The following is an 18157-nucleotide window of genomic DNA, read 5'->3' as shown; positions in this document are numbered from 1 at the left end:
TTTCACTCTATAATTACCGTGATTCTGCTAGCGTTTAGATTGTGCCAATTTCACCATTACAATAAATTAATACCCATTATCGAAAACAGCAAGTAATATTCATGGGAAGATATCGTATGCTGAAATGTTCAAGTTGTTTATGCTGTTTGTAACTGCTGCAGTTCTTTTAAAAACCAGGCTCATAATGATTAATACAGACACAGTTCGTTATAAAGGAGCATAAACAATCTGCAATCTTAAGCCCAACAAGATTCCGGTAGCTTAATATAGCGAATACAGCAACCTACCAGTTTGACACGTTTACATGAATGTGTTATTCTATACTTAACGTGAATAAATGTAAAAGCGGAAAGTGGCAAACAGTACGAAAATGAAATTTTACTGTTTCGCTAACCTTACAAAGTGCTGAATAAGGCTCAAAGAACTTATTAAGTCTCTGGAACTTGTAAAACTTCACTGCATTAGTTCGTCCGCAATCTCAACTAACACATTAGAATAATGAATAATCCTACAACGTCCACAAATCGGTAACGATTTTCCAAAGGCAACCTTATTAACATCCCAACTTCCAAGATACTCCGCAATTGGTAATATCCTATCGATTTTTAACCAAACAATATCCATCTGATTCGGCTTTGTATCAACTTGTACGATTCTTCATTGCAATAGTCGACGTACTGTAAACATTCTATATTTCGATCCCAATCTTTTTTAAAACAGTTCTTTTAATTAATAAAAAAGAGAGGAGAACACAACACAACTAGCAAAACAAAGAAAGAGTTTAGTAGAAAGTAGAAGGTCTCTTGGCAACAAAGAGAGCACGGTGCTTCTTGTCGGCCTTGGCAATACGATGAGGCAAGGGGAAAGAGAGCTTGGGAACCAAGAGTTGCTTGATGTATTGACGACGAACATCGGCATCCTTAACTTCAGCAACACGAATGATTTGGACAGATCTGAAACGAGCACGGTGACGAGCAGCCATATCTTGGTAACAAGTTTCGACGGCTTCAACACGGCTCATAGCACGGTATTCCTTGTACATGTTGTGAGTACCGGAACGAGAGTCATAACGAATCCAGATACCGAAGTTCTTGATTTGTTCAGGACGCTTTTCGGCAATCTAAACATATTAAATAGTATATATGCAGTCAAAGAGGAAAGGAAGTAGGCAATTGTTGCATGTTGGTACGTTGTTAAATCTGTTGCTTTTTATGAATTCTGAAAACTTACAATGTTGACGGAAACGATTTCACCAGCGGCCTTCTTGACCTTGCGGAGCTTCTTCAAGAAGTACCAGAAGCGAGACTTAGCGACAACAACATTAGGAGCGAAGATACGCATGCGGAAGAGCTTAGGGGTAGGCTCTTGGGCGGACGGGAGCTTGCGACCAACTACCTTTTAACGTAATAAGAAATGAGACGTAATTAGTTTAAGAAATTCAAAAATATATAATGAGTCATATACGTACTTGATATTCTTGGAACTGAGGACGTAGTGAAAAAAAACATAGATAACATGTGTTAGTTATGCATCGTCATAAAAAATATCTAAATGTATCAAAACAAGGGAATCGACAAAGTTGATCAAGGTAAATGACAATGTGCTCATTATTTCCGATGATCAAAATCCATAACCTATACATATTGCCGAATAACACTTCCATCTAATGCATTACATCTGCTAATGTAACACTTTAGTCGTACGCTGGATTGATGTATAAGATGATAGATGAATGAGGAAATCGATGGATGGATACGATAGTGTATATTGCTGTGCATCTGTTATTGTCTGCAAGATTCTCATCGAAAATAGTCTACTTTGATCATCTTTGTCACATCCTTTGTCTTGATACAGATCATCGTCTTTTCGTTTGGGTCTTTATAAGTGAGACTTACTCTAGCCATCGTGCCAGTAAAGAAAGAGAGAAGGATCTTATTATGGCCATTGTTATCTGGTCTCTTTTCTCCTCCCCATTCCTCTCCCTTCCCTTTCTCATATACACACCATAACCAACTTTTTGCCACGAAATTCGGGGTTTTTAATCGCTTAATCCGACTCGGAATATATTTGTGTTCATTGTTTGTGGGCCGCATGCATTGATATTACCTGAACTCCGAAAGATTCCGTTTCGAAACATGATAAATTAGAATTCAAATAAATGCTACAACCTGTCAAATAATACTTACAACAACACTCAAACCAACTTTATAATATATTTGAAATACACTGTGAGGCTCTATCACTTCAGTTGTACAGAAGTAGCACCCTGTTGAGCATTGCTACCCACCATTTTAAGAAATAAAGAATTGATGATTGATCTTTTTGGCCGACGCCTAACGTGAGCTCTCCAGTCAGAACGTTCAGATGATGCCCGCCAATTGAAAGCATCTTACAATGCCTTAGATCACCAATAGAATGTTATTAGCACCAATAATTAACCCGTCAATTGTAAGCAACTGATGAAGGATGCCACAGTGTAGCATTCCATATCTTCTGGAATAAGAAATTTAAGATTGTGTAGCAAACAAAACTTTTTAGTCTCATGTGAGATTCTTTATCAATGAAAAGCGAATAACTGATCAAAATTATGTCTTGTACATGTAACTATGACTTGACTACATCTTTTTCTCAATGTAAGCGTTATTATGCATTAGCGTGTATTTATTTATATGTAGTAGGGATTTTGTGGTTTGATAACTGATTAGCTTGTAAAGAAAACTATTAATGACTATATTTATATACATCTGTCCTTACAACTAAGAAGCTTTGAGCCATGTCTACGACACAGAAGTAGATAGACCCTCAGCTGGGGAAACATTAGTTGCTGTTGTCGTGGGTGTTGGTGTTGCTGATTTATCTTCTGTTTGAGAAGATAGGACTTCTTCTTGCTGAATGATGGAAGCTGCAGTGGTGGCAGTAATAAGGTTATGCTTTTTCTCTATGTTATTATCATTAGTAATTGAATTGATACCTGTCACATCCTTGGTATTCTTATTCAAGCTGCTATTATTGTTGGTAGCAACGCTGGTTTTTGCCTAATCGCAAAGAGGAAATCAATCTTATCAAACAGCCTATGTAAGTCGAAGAGGAAGAGGATAATAAAGTCATACCTTTTTGTTGGGTTGTTCGGAAGACGTAATGGTCTTCACTTTTTCCTGTGTTCTTTTCAGATTTCGTCCTTCACCTACTAACTCGGCTGGTAACTTCGATCTACAGAAATCACACAGAGATAAAGTAATAGATTAGTCTTTCAAAATAAAACACATAAACCGAACAGTAGAGTTAAAATATCCAAGAGAAAATAAATTTCATGCAGCACCCTTTAACGCTTTGAACGTGAATCTTCATTTGAGCTTCATCAAATTTATCCCAAGCCTTGACCAACTTGGTGAATTCTTGCACAGGCCAAACGAGGTTCAACTTTCTATTCTCGCCGGCTATTTTATAAAAGGAAAAAAATAATTAAGAAAAAGTATGTATGTGTATCATTGCTTTGAATTTGGACATTGTCAGAGGGCTATACTAACCAACTTTTGGAGCTGTTACAAAACCAATGTAAAATGTAGTAGTGAAAACTCTTGTTACATCATTTTCATTTTCTTCTTTCACAACGCCGTTCGCCTTTAGCAAATCCATATGATTGGTTTCAAGACTTCCTTCTTCCACAGTAAAAGATCGATCAGGCAAAAATCCGCCTTTGTTCACTGCATCCACTTCCTCTGCTGTTAAACAATAATGAATCTTGTCTATGCCTTTAACATAGGGGTGGGCTAATGTAATCATATCCACCAACTCTAATTTCAAAACTAACTGACGTAATTTGGCCTCTACCAGACCTGACCACATAAGCTGCGATTCAGAAGAATCGGAAGATGACGTGATTTGTAGATAGTGCTTGTAAGCATGGAAGAATTTGCTCTTCTGAAATAACTCTTTCCATTCTCCTTTTCCCATCATGATCTTTTCTACAATTTCAAGACCTATCTTAAATTCATTCATCATGATACTACGAGTGGAATCGGTGACATTGTGAGTGGCGCACATAGAAGGATAGGCTGGTGTAATGATTGGCATACGATGACTTCTGTCGGCAGGATATAGCTTAGGGTTCCATACGCGTACCTGCAACGGCCCATCTTCTAAAGGTCGTAACAAAACAGGTTGAGGCCATTTCCAACGTGACATAATCGAAAAAAATCTGTTGACAATGGATGCCGAACAGGCATTGGGATAAAGTTGGCAAATACGTGCTGTTAACATGGCCCAAGCAACACCACCCAAGAATCCCATGACGTTACTGTAAATTCCACGGCTTTTTGCCCATAATTTGATCGTTCTTAGTGCAATTCTGAAGGTGTTCACATTGGGAACAAGACGTAAAATATCATCAGTAACTCTGGAACCATTTAAACTACGGACGCATCGTTCATCTAGACTTTTGAGAATATTATTGTCTGCTAATTCTAAGTCGTCAGGCACTTGAGCTACTGCAAGTCGTGCACAAATAAAATCGATCTTAAGGAAGTAAAGGAAAAAAAAAATTAATAAAATCGCTTTCTGCAATAAGCTCGATGAATAGGGGCAGCCAAATACTTACAGGAATTCCAGAGAAGTGCATTTTGATGACTGGAACATATGCGTCTGGAACAGCTGCTATTTCAGTTACTTCAGGTCTTTCTTTTAGCATGTCATACATAATGGTAAAAAAATGTTCTCGTTCAACGTGCTTAGGAAAGACACATAAGGTATCGATATCGGCACCTTTATAACAAAACGCATAAGTATTAAATTGAAGGGTTTTAAGAAGATGAATCAAAGATATGAACGTTGTAATTACCAGCGCCATGGACACCCAATCTATAACTACCGTACGTAAAAATCTTCCCACCTGCTTCTCTTGCTAAGGAATCAGGGAAGCCTTTCAATTTGCTCACTTTATAGACAAATTCCTTTACAAGCTTATCTAACTTTCCCAATACGACAACACTATCCATGTGGATATCAGCATAACCATAAACGTAAACCAATGATCCTAATTTCTTCATGACATACCGTTTCTGTGCTTCTTGTTCGCTCTCGAATAAGCCAAAATCTTTCAACGTTTTCAACAGATCATCAGTCAACTTCAATTCTTGTTCTGTAGGCGGAGCAGAAGAGATAGGGGGTGTTACGCCAAGCTGGCGCACAGGTTGCTGATGTTGTACTTCCTGACTCATTGATTCTATACAGCTACAGATTTAGCTTGTCGACGTAGTGGCGATGACACTCTCTACGGTAATAAAATAGACAAAGATAAAAAAGTGAAAGAAGCCAAGTGCTTAAAAGGAAAGTAACGACGGGCCGTTTTGTGTTTTAGCTCGTGACTTACCTAGAATTTCCGTTTTTAGGTAAAATGTTTATTGAACGAGGAGACACTATACAGAATGATAAATATCCTCTCTTCATGATAGTAGCACGATCAATGCTTTGTAAAAACATCTAATATTATCCTTGTTCCACTGCTATCATAGTTATGAAGCAAAAGGATGATCCATTTACGGTCTGCATAGATTGATAACAGCAGCTTTATTCCCCATTAATGTTTTGCATGGCTGAAAAAAATGGTATATGCATTTTTCATTCGTGGACGATTCAAATTCTGAACGGAACGTCCATGCAGACTATAGAACAGAATATCGTTTATTCGATGATACGTTTCTAAAGTTTTCTTTTTCAAAATAATAATCCTTTGATGGGCTATTTGACAGGGCAATCGCCAAGGAAAATCTGGTTAATACTCTGTATCGACAGCCTAGAATTCATGAAAAATATTGGGGAGCTCAAACCATTCCCTACCTTTCTATGTTTCACCTTTAACTATGCATTTCAAAATGCTCAATTTATTTACGCTTCCAATATAATTTAACCTGAACTATCAATACATTAGTTGCATTCCTATTGATTGTTAGTAAAGTGGGGCTCATTGTTGCAGTGTATCTTCAGCATCTGTTTGCAATTTGTTTTCGGTCTTACTTGCACAGGATGAACTCGCTGTAAAGCTAATATCTGTCAGCATTTACTGTATTTGAGAACGTAACCTGAAGGTTGTCATATCGCCCAAGCAAACATCAACTCAACAACTTCTGTGCAGAGCAACAAATTGCGACTACATCTTTCGTTGTATTTCCTTGCACAATGACTGGGTTTTAGGCTTCTGCAGTCGTTAATTCTGGGTTTATTGGATTTTGAGGATTTTGAAACCATATTATAACCATATTTTTGGTGATACATACAGTCATTGGATAACACGAATTAAAATGTGAAGCTTATATCAGGATCTGTCAAGTAGGATTGAAGTTCGTTTTCTTTTCTTTATTCATTACTTTCAGCTTGTTACTTAACAATGAGAGTCTGGGCAGCTTCTTTAGCAATCATTTCCATATCAATGAATGTCTGTGCACAGTTTGATGAGTAAAGTAATCAAATGAGAATAATTTTCTGATGACTTATAGGCTGACACTAATACAATTTTAATGCCCTCTTGTCGCAGGACAGGTGCAGATTTTGAAGTATCAGAAACCAATAATGGGCCAGGTCCATGTAACGGTTTTCCAGATTATAAGGATTTACCTATAAATCAAGCTTTCTACCTTGGTGCGCATAAACAACAACGGTTGCATAATGTTGCTCAGATGTTAAAGGATGGTATTGTATATGTCAAAAATGCTACAACCAAGAGGAAAGTTCCCAGACTTATGTGTACAACTAACTATAGGTATACGTTATCTTGATATTAATCTATGCAAGCAGTGAGTACAATTCAAGTATAGCAGAAAGATGTCACGAAATATTTCGCTAACTATAGGCAAACCATCATAAAAAAGTCAAGGGCAGATTGTTGTTTGTTCTCGATATGACGGTGCACCTTCCGATCTTGCATTTACAGATATAATAGAAGAACTATTTCAATTTGCAAGAAATACAGTAGAGCAAATTCTTATCTTAAATGTAGATGCTGAAAACGTAAATGAGCCAGTTGATACGAGGTTGTTGGAGACAATAATTGATGAAAAATGTAAAATACATACAGAAGCTACTGAAGGGACCGATGAATTTGTTAGTAAAGAAGTAAGTCAGAAACAGTATGCCGCTGTTGCAGCAAACCTATAAGTATACTGACGGCTCTATTGTAATGCGTACATAGTGCCCATTCATTTACACCCATATGCCTGGAAAATGCCAATGGCCATCTATGGGTGAGCTTGTCAACTATAATCCAGAGATGGCTCAATGGGAAGGAGATGGTGAGGTCGTAGGTGTGCGGTCAAAGTTCATTATCACAAAGTCTAACCAGATACATCCGACACCGAAGTATTATCCAACTTATTTCACGCCCAAGTTTTGGAGAAGCGTACCCAAAGAAAATTTGATACCCGAGGATGGTCTTGTTACGGTTGACCGTATAAAAAATGTAGTGAATAAAGAATGTAAGTCCCTCATAAGAGCAGCAGGTGGCGGTGATGGTATTGGAATGGAATTACACGGCCTCTCTACCGCTTTCAATAAAAATGAAGTTGATCCACAACACCAGCAAGTGATTATTGAAGATATTATTGCTGGCAAAGCAGGATGTAACATTGATGATTTCCCGATGAATACTTATTTCACATTTGTGTCATTTGACAATTATAATACGATAACACCTTACTTAAGAGAACTTCAAAAACGTATGATGAAAGTTAACTATTCAAAATGGAAACAAGAACATACAACATTAGAGCCATCACGATTGATTGCTGAAGGAAATATAAAACAGAAAGTACAACGTGACGAGCTTTAGAGCGACATTAGTACTATGATTGTCATTATCATCATCATCAACATTGAAAAATTGAACTGAATGTATCTTTATCTATATATGTATATATGAAGTATAAAGGAGTTGTATTTTATACTGCCTTCATTTACATCCGTTATCATACAGTAAAAATATTGTGTAGTAATGTATATGTTGTAGTATTAAAGAGATTAAATTACATCTTCATCATCACTGAAAAAGTAACAACAATGGCCCTCATTTGAAGAATACTTACAGTTTGATCATTTAGTTTGCGAAATAACGAGGTTCGTTGAAGACGTGATAACGATGACCACGGGTACCAGAGCCGCGGAACATGGAAGGATATCTTAGTGCTTCGGGTACTTGCGATTCATCAATCATATTATAGCTAGCCTTCCAGTATTCTTTAGGATTTGACACAACCTGGAATTTACCTGTTTGAATTTCAGTGTCTGTAATACGTCCATGACTGACACGAGCATAAGCAACACGACGTAAGCCACGATAGCCGATATATTGGCACCAACGATCCCAATCAGATGGATCAATATCATTCATATCACCACCGTCAAACAGGAGATGATATATTTCTTGTTTTGGTTTTGTCACAACATAACCCAAAAATACGAAGGGATTGGGGCTGGTACGCATGATTCTAGCCAATTCTGTCGTCTGCTGAATTCGATCGTTGTAGTTTTCATCTTGACCGTTGTGGGAGACAATGAAATCGACAGGTTGACCATAAACATCCAAAGTAGCGTGTATGGCACAAGCAAGTTCACCGACTGGAGATGGCAAAAGATGGTGCGTGGATTTGATAATAGGGAATTTAGATAGCATAAGACAGCCCCAGGTATGCTTCATACTTGATGGTCCATAATCTAGATAGTAACCCAAATCTTCTGCAATAGATTGAGCCCAATCACGATTGCCCATGATAATTCTCATAGTGTCTGATTCCAGCAAACCTGAATTGTAACACATAGTTAGAAGTATTGACAGAATAACTGCTTACGAGATGACTTACCAACAACATCCAATTCCAAATCACGAATAGCATCCCGCATTCTATTCTCACTAGCCCACATATCGTTATCAAGTGCGAAATGAATAGTCCAAATACCTGCTGTAAATGATTTCTCAGACGTTGTATAAGGTACAGGCGTCTTTGCTCTAGCGACACGATTAGCAGCAATTACAGCAGAAACAGCAATGAAACCAACACCAAAAACGCGAGACATAGAGCGTGCTTGTTTTAGGATATGAAACTGTGCCAACTTGTTGTGCACATCCAACATAGCTTGTTGGTTTGCATTCAAGACACCCAAACCAATCAATGCCATCATCGTTGCGAGAATTATGTCCGTATGCTCACGAGCATATACACCGCCTGGAACAAATTCATAGGCTACAACCCATACATGAGCTAGACATAAGATATTATACGTCATGAAGGCTGTAAACAAGGACTTTAATGGACTTTGAGTAGATATACCACGGACAAGAGCAGGTGTAATAGACAACAAGTAGGCACCCAAGACGAGACCAGCATAATAAGCAGTCCAAGCAGAGAAATAATAGAAAGCAGTGCAGGCACAGCAACCGACAGCATACCAAATAAAACTAGTGGTTAAGCGACGATAGGGAGATAAAATTAAGCCGACGACAAGAAAAGAAATGGTAACAGCGCCCCAAGGTACTGGTTCGGGTCCATGGTTGGGATAACCGTCTACTGTCCAACGCATGATAGTGGAAGAATCTGTGTACATAGAATGAAGAGCAAATAGAAGAGAACCAAAGCCAGTAGCCGCCATCAACGAGCTACCAAATTGTTTTGTTTCCACGCGGTAATCTAAGGAACCAAGGCCCTTGCCTGATTCAATAGCTTTGCGTACGGTACCATCACGGATCAAAACTTCAGCAGAAGCAATAATACCTAATACAATACCAATATCGTTCCAACCACCATTGACTTTGTTCATAATAGGCCAGATAGGGTTTTCGGTAAACCATGCCATTTTCACAACATTATGCATTACTAAGCCTAGGCTCCAAATAAGCACAGATCTTTCCAGTTCCCCAGTATGTTTCTTGGATTCGAGCCATGTTGCAACCCATGTAGTTGCACTCAACCCAATACCCGCTGCTGTTAAAGATAAACGCCAGACGGGATCTTGCTTAAGATAGGAAGCAATACCGATCAACGAGATGAAGTGGAAAATGCCGCGGTATTTGGCAATTAAACGTCTGAGCGGTGTAATGCCCAGAATGACAGGCATGAGAGTGATAAATAAGAATGCTTCGAATCCCGAAATACCCATATACCATAATGGAAAATACCATATCAACAGAGCCAATGAAGTGAGCATTGACCAAAAAATATATGCTATAAACGTGGGTCAGTATAGTTCGATGAAAGCAAATTATCCGACTATTTATACATGACTTACCCAAGTAGGTTTCAGTGACAAAGCCGACAAAAGTAGTAATTGTACGTAAAGTTGATGGTGCAATATTTCCCTCAGGACTGCCAAAAGATATTAGCGTATTGATAAAAAATAAAAGGCGTAAATATAAAAGGACTGTAAGTTACTTACTTGGAAACGAAAGGGACTGAAGAGCTGCGATCGAGAAAAGTGTATTGGTTAGCGACATTCCTTACCCTCGCCCTTAAGGCATTTCAGTTCTGAATATCTAATGCTTACGATTGTGCAAGAGGAGAGATTCCATTTTTATCAACGATTGACAGTTCAAAATTTTGGAACTCAATAGCTGAAACCGCATCATAAGCTACATCAAACAAGATAAGGGACCACTCAAAGAAAGCATAAGTTGTATAAGCTAACCGGCGGATTTGAAGGTAGGATATCAGTCATCCGTCGAAAGTTGCAAACTCTGTTATATTCTGTTACCTCCAGGAACTCTGTTCACTTTGTGCTGAATAAAGAAGTAAATCATTGGTGGTAAAGTTGTGAAAAATGCTGTTGTAATGAATTTTCTCCAACGAACAGCTACAGGGTTCTCAGTAGCATAAAGTACACCCACTTGCCATGGTACAGTACATAACAGATATAAGATCATCATGATATCGTGCGTTAAATGATCATCTGTGGATGTGATGTAAACAAATCCGCCACAGGCGACTGTACGTATAATCCCAACAATTAACAGAACCAATCCATATCCTTTTGTCACTGTCTTTGCTGAATACGTCGAATAAAAAAACCATAACAAAAGAAGTGCAAATCTAGGTCCAGACGTTAATGCGATCAAAATTTGGAAAATTGCACGGGCAGGGTATCTATCGCCCGTAGTGGCACTAACACTAGGGAACCATTCCTATGTATAACAATGGTTTCTCAAACTAATCAATAACAATCCATCCAAACCCTTCACTTGAATTTCATCTTACGTCAGGATATCCAAAATACTCATTCTGCACAATTTTATAGTAGTGTGTATAACAAGCAACAATCAGTGCAACGAAAAACGCGCCTATGAAATGCACAATTGAGTAACATTATCTTCATTATCTATTATTTCCCATCAAACTCGTAATTATCATGATTCCTTACTGTAGGCACACAATGTATGAGCATAAGCGACATACTTGGCTCCTATCTATTTTCGTGAATATATCATTAGAGCTTATCATCCTGCAAGTCAATTGCACTTACACCTTACTTTCTTAATAATGAAAGGCTCAGGGCCGGTAGTTGATTGAACTGTGGACTTTTCAGCCATATCCTTTCAATTATTCTACTTGAGAAACGCGGATATCAATTATATGCAGTACTGTTATATAATTTGATATATAAAATGAAAAAATGAAAGGACAATGTGAAAGCGGTTCAAGCAAAAGAGCTCCCGTTAAAAGAATTGTAAAAATGGAAAAAAAAGAAGGGGACAAAAAAAAAAGAAAGGGCTGTTTTTCTTTGTTCTGCTTTCCTTCTTGCCGTCAAATAATAAGCGGCAATTCAAATTTTTTGAAAGTCAAATATGAAAAAAGTCTTATACCATATCGCGAAATGAAGCAGATTATGGAATTTAGAATAAAACAAGCTCTACAAGAGAATGAATTGCGCACTTGTTATAACTTGCAGTGATGTAAGAGGAGTCCATTAACGCATTCGTTTGATCATCGACCTCTTTTAATTTCAGGTACTTGAAAAAGCATTATGCTAAAAGCTCAAAGCTTTCAGGAACCACACGGAGGCCAAAAATGGTATACATCTGTATGTTGCAAAAAAAAAATAAAAAAAAAATAAAAAAAAAATAAAATCTTTTCATTGGATGATTTGCAGGATTTTTCATAAGAGAGTTGACCTTTACTTCTATGGTACATTTTATTAATATGATAATGAAGACAGATTGAAGGGGTATTTATGTGCCATTCAAGATCGTAAGAAAAATGGCTGCCTTAGCAAGCGTTACGGATGGTTGAGCTATCCAAACTTTTTGCGAAGTCTGTCAAACGCTGCCTTGTCCTAAAAAAAAAAAAAAAAAAAAAAAAAAAAAAATTGATTGAATTAGCTAACAGTTCTTGAAATAGGAAGATTTAAAATAACAATCTTACTTGTGGTAAAACCGAAGGTGACACTTTTGTAAAGGCAGTATCAAAATCTTTCTTAGTTACAAAAATTGCGTCTGTATTGGTGGCAGCTTCCATGTTCACAACACCAGAGGTGAAAAATCGAGTTCTCAAGGCAGCAACTGCACTCTCTCTAACAAGAGAGGCAAGATCAGCACCTGAAAAGCCTTCACAGCGACTGTCATTCGCAATATCAGCCAAAGAAACATCATCCGATAATGGTGTCTTTTTACTTAATTTTGTCAAAATATCCAACCGCTCGGCCGGCGAGGGTAGTTCAACATAAAGCAACTTGTCCAAACGGCCAGGTCGCAACATTGCAGGATCAATCATATCTGGTCGATTGGTTGCAGCTATAACATATACTTGACTTCTGTTCTCAACACCATCCAACTCTGTCAACAATGTATTAACAACACGTGCGGATGCGTCAGTTTGCTGATCATCACGTCTTGAACAAAGAGCATCTAATTCATCAAAGAAAATAACACAAGGAGCTGAAGCACGAGCCCGAGCGAAAACTTGACGAACACCTCTTTCACTTTCACCAACATATTTGTTTAACAGTTCGGGGCCCTTAACAGATATAAAATTTGTATTGCTTTCATTGGCAACAGCTTTGGCTAACAGAGTCTTGCCACAGCCAGGAGGGCCCCATAACAAAACACCTGCGGGATTAGTGATACCGACACGCTCAAAGAAATCTGGATGGTTTATAGGTTCAACAACAGCCATACGAAGTTCGTCGCGAACATACTGTAGAGCACCAATATCATCCCAAGAAACATCCGGCACCGTTGCAAAACCTTCACGCTTAGATGAGGGTTGTACTTTTTTTAGGGCATGTTCAAAATCTTCGTGTGTAATAGAGAGAGACTCCAACTGAGCTTCAGACAATGGTTGCCTATGTTTAATAAGCTCGGATATACTACGAATTTGCTCAACTGCAGATTGCGATTCAAATTCTTCAACGGATGTAGTTGGGACCGGTTGCTCTACCTGTGGTTCATTTTGGTCTTCCATTGTTACATCCGTATCCAAAAATGTTTGATGCTGATTTATGTTATCCTTCATTTCTCCTGCAACATCTGTTGACTGTGGGGCTTGCTCTTTAAAAACAACTTCTTGTAAATGTTTAAATATACGCTTCACAGCGATCACACCAGCTGTAGTGATTAAAGCTTGAAGATCAGCACCTACGTAACCAGGAGTAGCTCTAGCTAGCTCAGCAAAATCAAAATTGCCAGAAAGTCTCAGTTTAGCTGCCAACACTGATAATATTCTATGTCAAAGTGTAAATTAGTAACGCTATCTTTGATCCATCTTTCTTGACCCTACAACCTACTTCTCTCTAGCTTTCTCATCAGGCACACCCATACTGATTTCTCTATCAAATCTTCCAGCTCGTCGAAGTGCTGGATCTAATGAATCAGGTCGGTTAGTTGCACCGATTATCATAACTGGTTTATTATTCAGCTTCTCCCATGACAAATCTGTATTAGAGTTAGAAAAAATCGCAGCATCAGTTGGCAAAAGTTTTCATTGGTATGATTGTTAAAAGGGCATTTACCATCCATGCAAGTGAGCAATTGGGCTACAATTCTGCGTTCCATTTCTCGTTGAGCAGTTTCTCTCTTTGGTGTGATAGCATCAATTTCATCAATAAAGAGCAAACAGGGCGCATTTTCCTATTGATTTTTTTAGAGTGCAGAAAAGATTTTTGTTAATCATATTTATAATTACTTGTACCAAAAGTCGTACACAATCACATACACTAGCTTCCTCAAATACTTCACGAATTTTCTTTTCAGATTCTCCAGACATGCCCGAGACTATAGATGGGGCAGAAATATTGAAGAATGGTACACCTAATTCCTACAAACGATTTGTAACATATCAGTGACTTTTGCTATTAAACTAATGTAAATCGACTGTCTAGCGTAATAACTTACACCTGCAATAGCATGAGCTAGTTTTGTCTTACCACAGCCAGGAGGGCCATGCAGTAAAACACCTCTGGGAGGTTGCACGCCAGTGTGAAGGTAGACTTCTGGGTGTGCTAATGGCATAGCAATAAGTTCCATAATTTCCTCAATGCACTGATCAATACCGCCTAAATCGGTCAATTTTGCAGTTGGAATGAAAGGTAACTCTTTGCTACTGGTGCCATGACTATTGTTTGCTGTTACATGGACGCAAATGTGACTTTTAGTTATTAATTTGATTGTTATCTTTCGGAAAGAGTACTTACTCTTATTGCGCTTTGATGACACATTGCCGTCTCTACTAGTCTTCGGTCTTTTCTTTTGATTAACAACAGTGTCATCGAGGGTTTCAACTGCTGGCGTTGATGGAGCAACAGGTGTGCTTGTTCCAGACACTGATGGTGAGGCAGCACAACTTGATGCTGGTGTCTTGTTCAGGTTCCAGAGATTTGTTACTGATTTATTCAAAGAAATAGTTTCTTGTGTAGGCTTAAATGATGATGAAGCAATATTAGTTATTGAGCTGGGCGGAATGTATTGTGATATCCATGTATGTTGGAGCTTGCGACTCACCAGAGCATATTCTGCGACAGCGTCTTCGTCGGATGAACTTCCGTCGTTACTAATTCAGTCATTCGAGCTATATTAATACTTGCTTATAAGCAGGGAATTACAGAATAATAAATATACCTTGCTTCACCAGCTTGTTGAGATTTCGACTCAAGAACAGAATTCAAAGCTTCTTCAATTGCATGCTTTTTCTTTCTCAGCAGCGATTTGTCGGTTGCTAAACAATAATCATACAAATCTTCACCTTTGCGTCCTTCTGCTTCATATTTTTCAACACACTTCCTGACTCTATTTCTAAGATCATTAAAGAGTCTATTCCCGTTCCCAGATCTGTTGGCTTTTGGCATTTTAATTCGATCGATCTGAGGCAATTGCAATTTAAGAAAAGAAAAATTAAATTTGTTAGATAACTTTTTTTTTTGCTTATGATTCGGGCTTTCATTTTTTTTATTTTTTTTTTATTTTTTTTTTGCTCCAGACAAACAGAATAACATTTTTGAGAAAGGCCATAAATATATTTTAGATTGTAATAGTTTCAGTTTGAGATGAAGCTTTTCAAAATTTCGCATTTTAGGTCACAACAAAAACCGAAGGGGGACAAGAAAACAGGAGCAGTAAACAGCCCATTTACGTCTCTGTGTACTAAACAACCCATAAAATTAAAAGCTAGTTGAGGAGTAGAGACACATCATAGTCTGTATATAGAAATGACTTTTCAAACATTGGTGAATGTTGGTAATAGCCGTCACTTATCGAGTCAGTTGTTCGTGGTGATGCCAATGAAGCAGTTCTTTGACAACACGATACGCAAAAGAAAACATACATTTTAAAGACACAGTGTTCTTTTTCTTTTTGTCTTCTTTCTTTTCAGCAAAAGGTGAAAAGGCACAATGCCTTGCAGCTCAGAACAGCCATAGAAAGGCCAAACTACACATAGGTAAGACTGTTTTTTCTACGGCTCTACCAAGAAATCATCAACGCTGCTCTAGTTACACGCACAATAATACCAATTACAGACACTGATTATTCTTGTGCTTCTTCGTCTAAACTGGTGTTGTCAAAGAAGGTGCAAAAGAAAGTTGACAAGAATGAAGCTGCAGCAACCTGAAACAGAGACTGTGGAAATCTGCTTCATCGATGAATATCTGACTAGTCAGATATGTAATAGATACAGCATCAAAATTGGAGATTGTAACGACAGCAGCGTCAAAGCAAAGAGTGTATGCTGTATTGCAGTATCAAGACTGTAACACAATTGCGAAACGAGACGTCAACGCTATGCTTTAATAATTAAATGAAACTGATTCTATTTACATGTTTGATTGATATCACTCCTTCACACATCCCTACAGTATGAGTTGTAAGATATTATAAGCCATAACTAAAGGCAGGATGCTTACTGTTTGAAACTTATCCTCAACTTACATTTCGATAACAATCTGAGTAATTTTTGATAAGCACGTCTGAACTTACAGTGCATTATCTCGAAAAGGTTTTGTCTCATACTTCCAAAGTTGCTTAATAGTATTTACTTTTAATAAAGCGACTGTAGCAACTGTGGAAATATAATTAATGAAATATCATTTCAAGTGATGAATGTATTTCATAAAGTACAGGAGTCTTATATATATTTGACGTAAGCGTAATAATCACCAGAAAGACATATCTACTCTTGAAAAAAGAAATAATATTATGTTGCTTGCAGATTATTTCCAACTTTGTTGTGCGTTCATTTCTTTTTCCTATCATCCTTTTTTTGCTTCTCTTCCTTTTTTAATGCTTTTTCAACCTTGGTTTCTTCTAATGATTCGTAGAATTTCTTCGGTTTTAATTGCCCCATTAAGAAGAGAATCTGTTTTCTAAACTCATTAATGCCAGCATTAGTTTTTGAGCTCACAACCAAAACATCTTTGATAGCATTCTTATAGGAACTGATCTGATCTCCTACGGAAACAACACGTCGTGCCAAATCTGGAAGGATCATCAAATCTGATTTCGTCAATACAATTTGGAATTTTACTTTCGCTCTACGTTGAAGTAAATTGTAAAGGAAAGGTGAGCCTTTCGAAGTGGAAAGTTTTCATAAGGAGTATTTTCATCTGCCCTACTTTTCAAGTATCTGCAAGAATTCTCCATCTATCACTTTAACTCCATGTCTCGCATCGAGAATTACAAAAACCCTCTTTAACGTCTTCCTATTAGTGATATACGTTATCATCTATGCTTGATATCCTTTAGTATTCTGAGCTTGTTCAGTAAATGCCTCATCTATTAGGTAGTACCAAATTTTTCCATTCGCTTCTCTGCGCCTCATCTGCATACGCAAATCCATAACCAGGCATGTCAACCATATGAAATTGTCCACTTGCATTGAAGAAGTTTAATTGTTGTGTTAGACCAGGCTTATCTGAAGTTCTTACTGTAGCTGTCTCAGCCAAACTATTGATCAAGCTGGATTTACCGACATTTGAGCGGCCTACAGTAGTATGGAGTATTGTTTGTTAGGCGCAATATTGTTTCTATTTCCATTTTAAAGAAATAATCTGCTTCTCATCCTTTTCTCGTTCAATCAATTACCAACAAAAGCTACCTCATTTAACGTCTCTACTGGAATTGAAGAGGGCACTTTAGCACCTGCGAAAAACGATACAAAAGGGAACTAACATTGAATATAAGTCGGTGTATTCCTTTATGCTCGAAAATTCTGTGCTGATCTATATTATCTTACAGAATAATTTGGTTCAGGTTCAGGTTTTTTGCTGTCAGTAAAACGAGACTGCTGCTGTTGCAATCTCGCTTTCTGCTGGAGAATGCCTCTGTATCGGTTAATACTAGGTAACGAGCCAAAACCTAGCCTTTCCAGTTTCTCGTAGACTTTCAAAGGGGGTTGTATCTGTTTGAATTTTTGACGATTGGATAATATCTTTGTTGGTGTTGGTGTCGGTGTCGGTGTGATCTTGTGCTGAACCTTACACGACAAACTAAACGATCGGGAGAAGGTTGTCTGTTCGATAGCGAAAGGCAATTTTTTTAAAGTGGTGAATCGAGCAGTTCGCATTGGTGAACAAATTATACGTACTCAGGAATATGAAAAAAAGATACCGGGGTTGTCAGAAAAAAAGAAATTGACAGCTGTTGACTTGCATTTAAAATTGAAAGCTGTGTTTAATTACTAGAGTGGACCTTTTTTGC

The 18157-nt window shown here is 37.8% G+C and overlaps 6 protein-coding genes across 6 annotated transcripts; 1 reads left to right on the top strand and 5 right to left on the bottom strand.

Annotated features, from left to right (window-relative positions):
- Positions 1 to 737: 737 nt before the first annotated feature.
- On the bottom strand, positions 738 to 1621 carry BDF20DRAFT_222101 (60S ribosomal protein L18ae). Its single transcript, XM_053074952.1, has 3 exons — positions 1469 to 1621; positions 1231 to 1395; positions 738 to 1120 (listed from the first exon to the last, which is right to left on the bottom strand). The coding sequence occupies exons 2-3, from the start codon at positions 1339 to 1341 to the stop codon at positions 782 to 784; spliced, it is 450 nt and encodes a 149-aa protein (XP_052931136.1). The 5' UTR covers positions 1342 to 1395; positions 1469 to 1621; the 3' UTR covers positions 738 to 781.
- A 983-nt stretch (positions 1622 to 2604) lies between these two features.
- Positions 2605 to 5311, bottom strand: BDF20DRAFT_899936 (Poly(A) polymerase central domain-containing protein). Its single transcript, XM_053082703.1, has 6 exons — positions 5053 to 5311; positions 4838 to 4986; positions 4598 to 4761; positions 3528 to 4515; positions 3320 to 3437; positions 2605 to 3210 (listed from the first exon to the last, which is right to left on the bottom strand). Exons 1-6 carry the CDS (start codon positions 5214 to 5216, stop codon positions 3105 to 3107), a joined length of 1689 nt encoding a protein of 562 aa, XP_052931135.1. The 5' UTR covers positions 5217 to 5311; the 3' UTR covers positions 2605 to 3104.
- Positions 5312 to 6356: 1045 nt separating this feature from the next.
- On the top strand, positions 6357 to 8109 carry BDF20DRAFT_221908 (uncharacterized protein). The gene is made up of 5 exons (XM_053074951.1): positions 6357 to 6450; positions 6535 to 6684; positions 6755 to 6788; positions 6864 to 7107; positions 7184 to 8109. Exons 1-5 carry the CDS (start codon positions 6429 to 6431, stop codon positions 7817 to 7819), a joined length of 1086 nt encoding a protein of 361 aa, XP_052931134.1. The 5' UTR covers positions 6357 to 6428; the 3' UTR covers positions 7820 to 8109.
- BDF20DRAFT_917486 (Frag1/DRAM/Sfk1 family-domain-containing protein) lies at positions 8084 to 11563 on the bottom strand (the record flags this gene model as incomplete). Its single annotated transcript, XM_053084575.1, has 9 exons — positions 8084 to 8787; positions 8847 to 10205; positions 10270 to 10346; positions 10417 to 10440; positions 10525 to 10660; positions 10732 to 11158; positions 11232 to 11314; positions 11395 to 11440; positions 11504 to 11563. The coding sequence occupies 9 exons, from the start codon at positions 11561 to 11563 to the stop codon at positions 8084 to 8086; spliced, it is 2916 nt and encodes a 971-aa protein (XP_052931133.1).
- A 701-nt stretch (positions 11564 to 12264) lies between these two features.
- BDF20DRAFT_829388 (P-loop containing nucleoside triphosphate hydrolase protein) lies at positions 12265 to 15312 on the bottom strand (the record flags this gene model as incomplete). The annotated part of the gene is made up of 8 exons (XM_053078316.1): positions 12265 to 12306; positions 12396 to 13692; positions 13756 to 13903; positions 13981 to 14098; positions 14184 to 14285; positions 14363 to 14582; positions 14658 to 15005; positions 15086 to 15312. The coding sequence occupies 8 exons, from the start codon at positions 15310 to 15312 to the stop codon at positions 12265 to 12267; spliced, it is 2502 nt and encodes an 833-aa protein (XP_052931132.1).
- A 1382-nt stretch (positions 15313 to 16694) lies between these two features.
- BDF20DRAFT_829439 (P-loop containing nucleoside triphosphate hydrolase protein) lies at positions 16695 to 18023 on the bottom strand (the record flags this gene model as incomplete). The annotated part of the gene is made up of 5 exons (XM_053078319.1): positions 16695 to 16990; positions 17115 to 17145; positions 17248 to 17441; positions 17543 to 17624; positions 17694 to 18023. The coding sequence occupies 5 exons, from the start codon at positions 18021 to 18023 to the stop codon at positions 16695 to 16697; spliced, it is 933 nt and encodes a 310-aa protein (XP_052931131.1).
- Positions 18024 to 18157: the final 134 nt, after the last annotated feature.

This window comes from Mycotypha africana (genome assembly GCF_025528875.1).
Source record: "Mycotypha africana strain NRRL 2978 chromosome Unknown BDF20scaffold_15, whole genome shotgun sequence".
NCBI classification, from domain to species: domain Eukaryota; kingdom Fungi; phylum Mucoromycota; class Mucoromycetes; order Mucorales; family Mycotyphaceae; genus Mycotypha; species Mycotypha africana.
The sequence above is the reverse complement of the archived record's forward strand: the minus strand, read 5'-3'. Positions and strand labels throughout refer to the sequence as shown.

What these genes read in the sequence shown, in the direction of transcription:
- BDF20DRAFT_221908 (XM_053074951.1), top strand. Translation starts at nt 6,429, where the DNA reads ATGTCTGTGCACAGTTTGATGA. An exon ending in TGCTCAGATGTTAAAGGATG is followed by an intron (nt 6,685 to 6,754) that starts GTATTGTATATG and finishes AACTAACTATAG; the next exon opens with GTATACGTTATCTTGATATT. An exon ending in GATATTAATCTATGCAAGCA is followed by an intron (nt 6,789 to 6,863) that starts GTGAGTACAATT and finishes ATCATAAAAAAG; the next exon opens with TCAAGGGCAGATTGTTGTTT.
- BDF20DRAFT_222101 (XM_053074952.1), bottom strand. Translation starts at nt 1,341, where the DNA reads ATGCGTATCTTCGCTCCTAATGTTGTTGTCGCTAAGTCTCGCTTCTGG. An exon ending in AAATCGTTTCCGTCAACATT is followed by an intron (nt 1,121 to 1,230) that starts GTAAGTTTTCAG and finishes TAATATGTTTAG; the next exon opens with ATTGCCGAAAAGCGTCCTGA.
- BDF20DRAFT_899936 (XM_053082703.1), bottom strand. Translation starts at nt 5,216, where the DNA reads ATGAGTCAGGAAGTACAACATCAGCAACCTGTGCGCCAGCTTGGCGTA. An exon ending in GAACAAGAAGCACAGAAACG is followed by an intron (nt 4,987 to 5,052) that starts GTATGTCATGAA and finishes CCACATGGATAG; the next exon opens with TGTTGTCGTATTGGGAAAGT. An exon ending in ATTGGGTGTCCATGGCGCTG is followed by an intron (nt 4,762 to 4,837) that starts GTAATTACAACG and finishes TTTGTTATAAAG; the next exon opens with GTGCCGATATCGATACCTTA.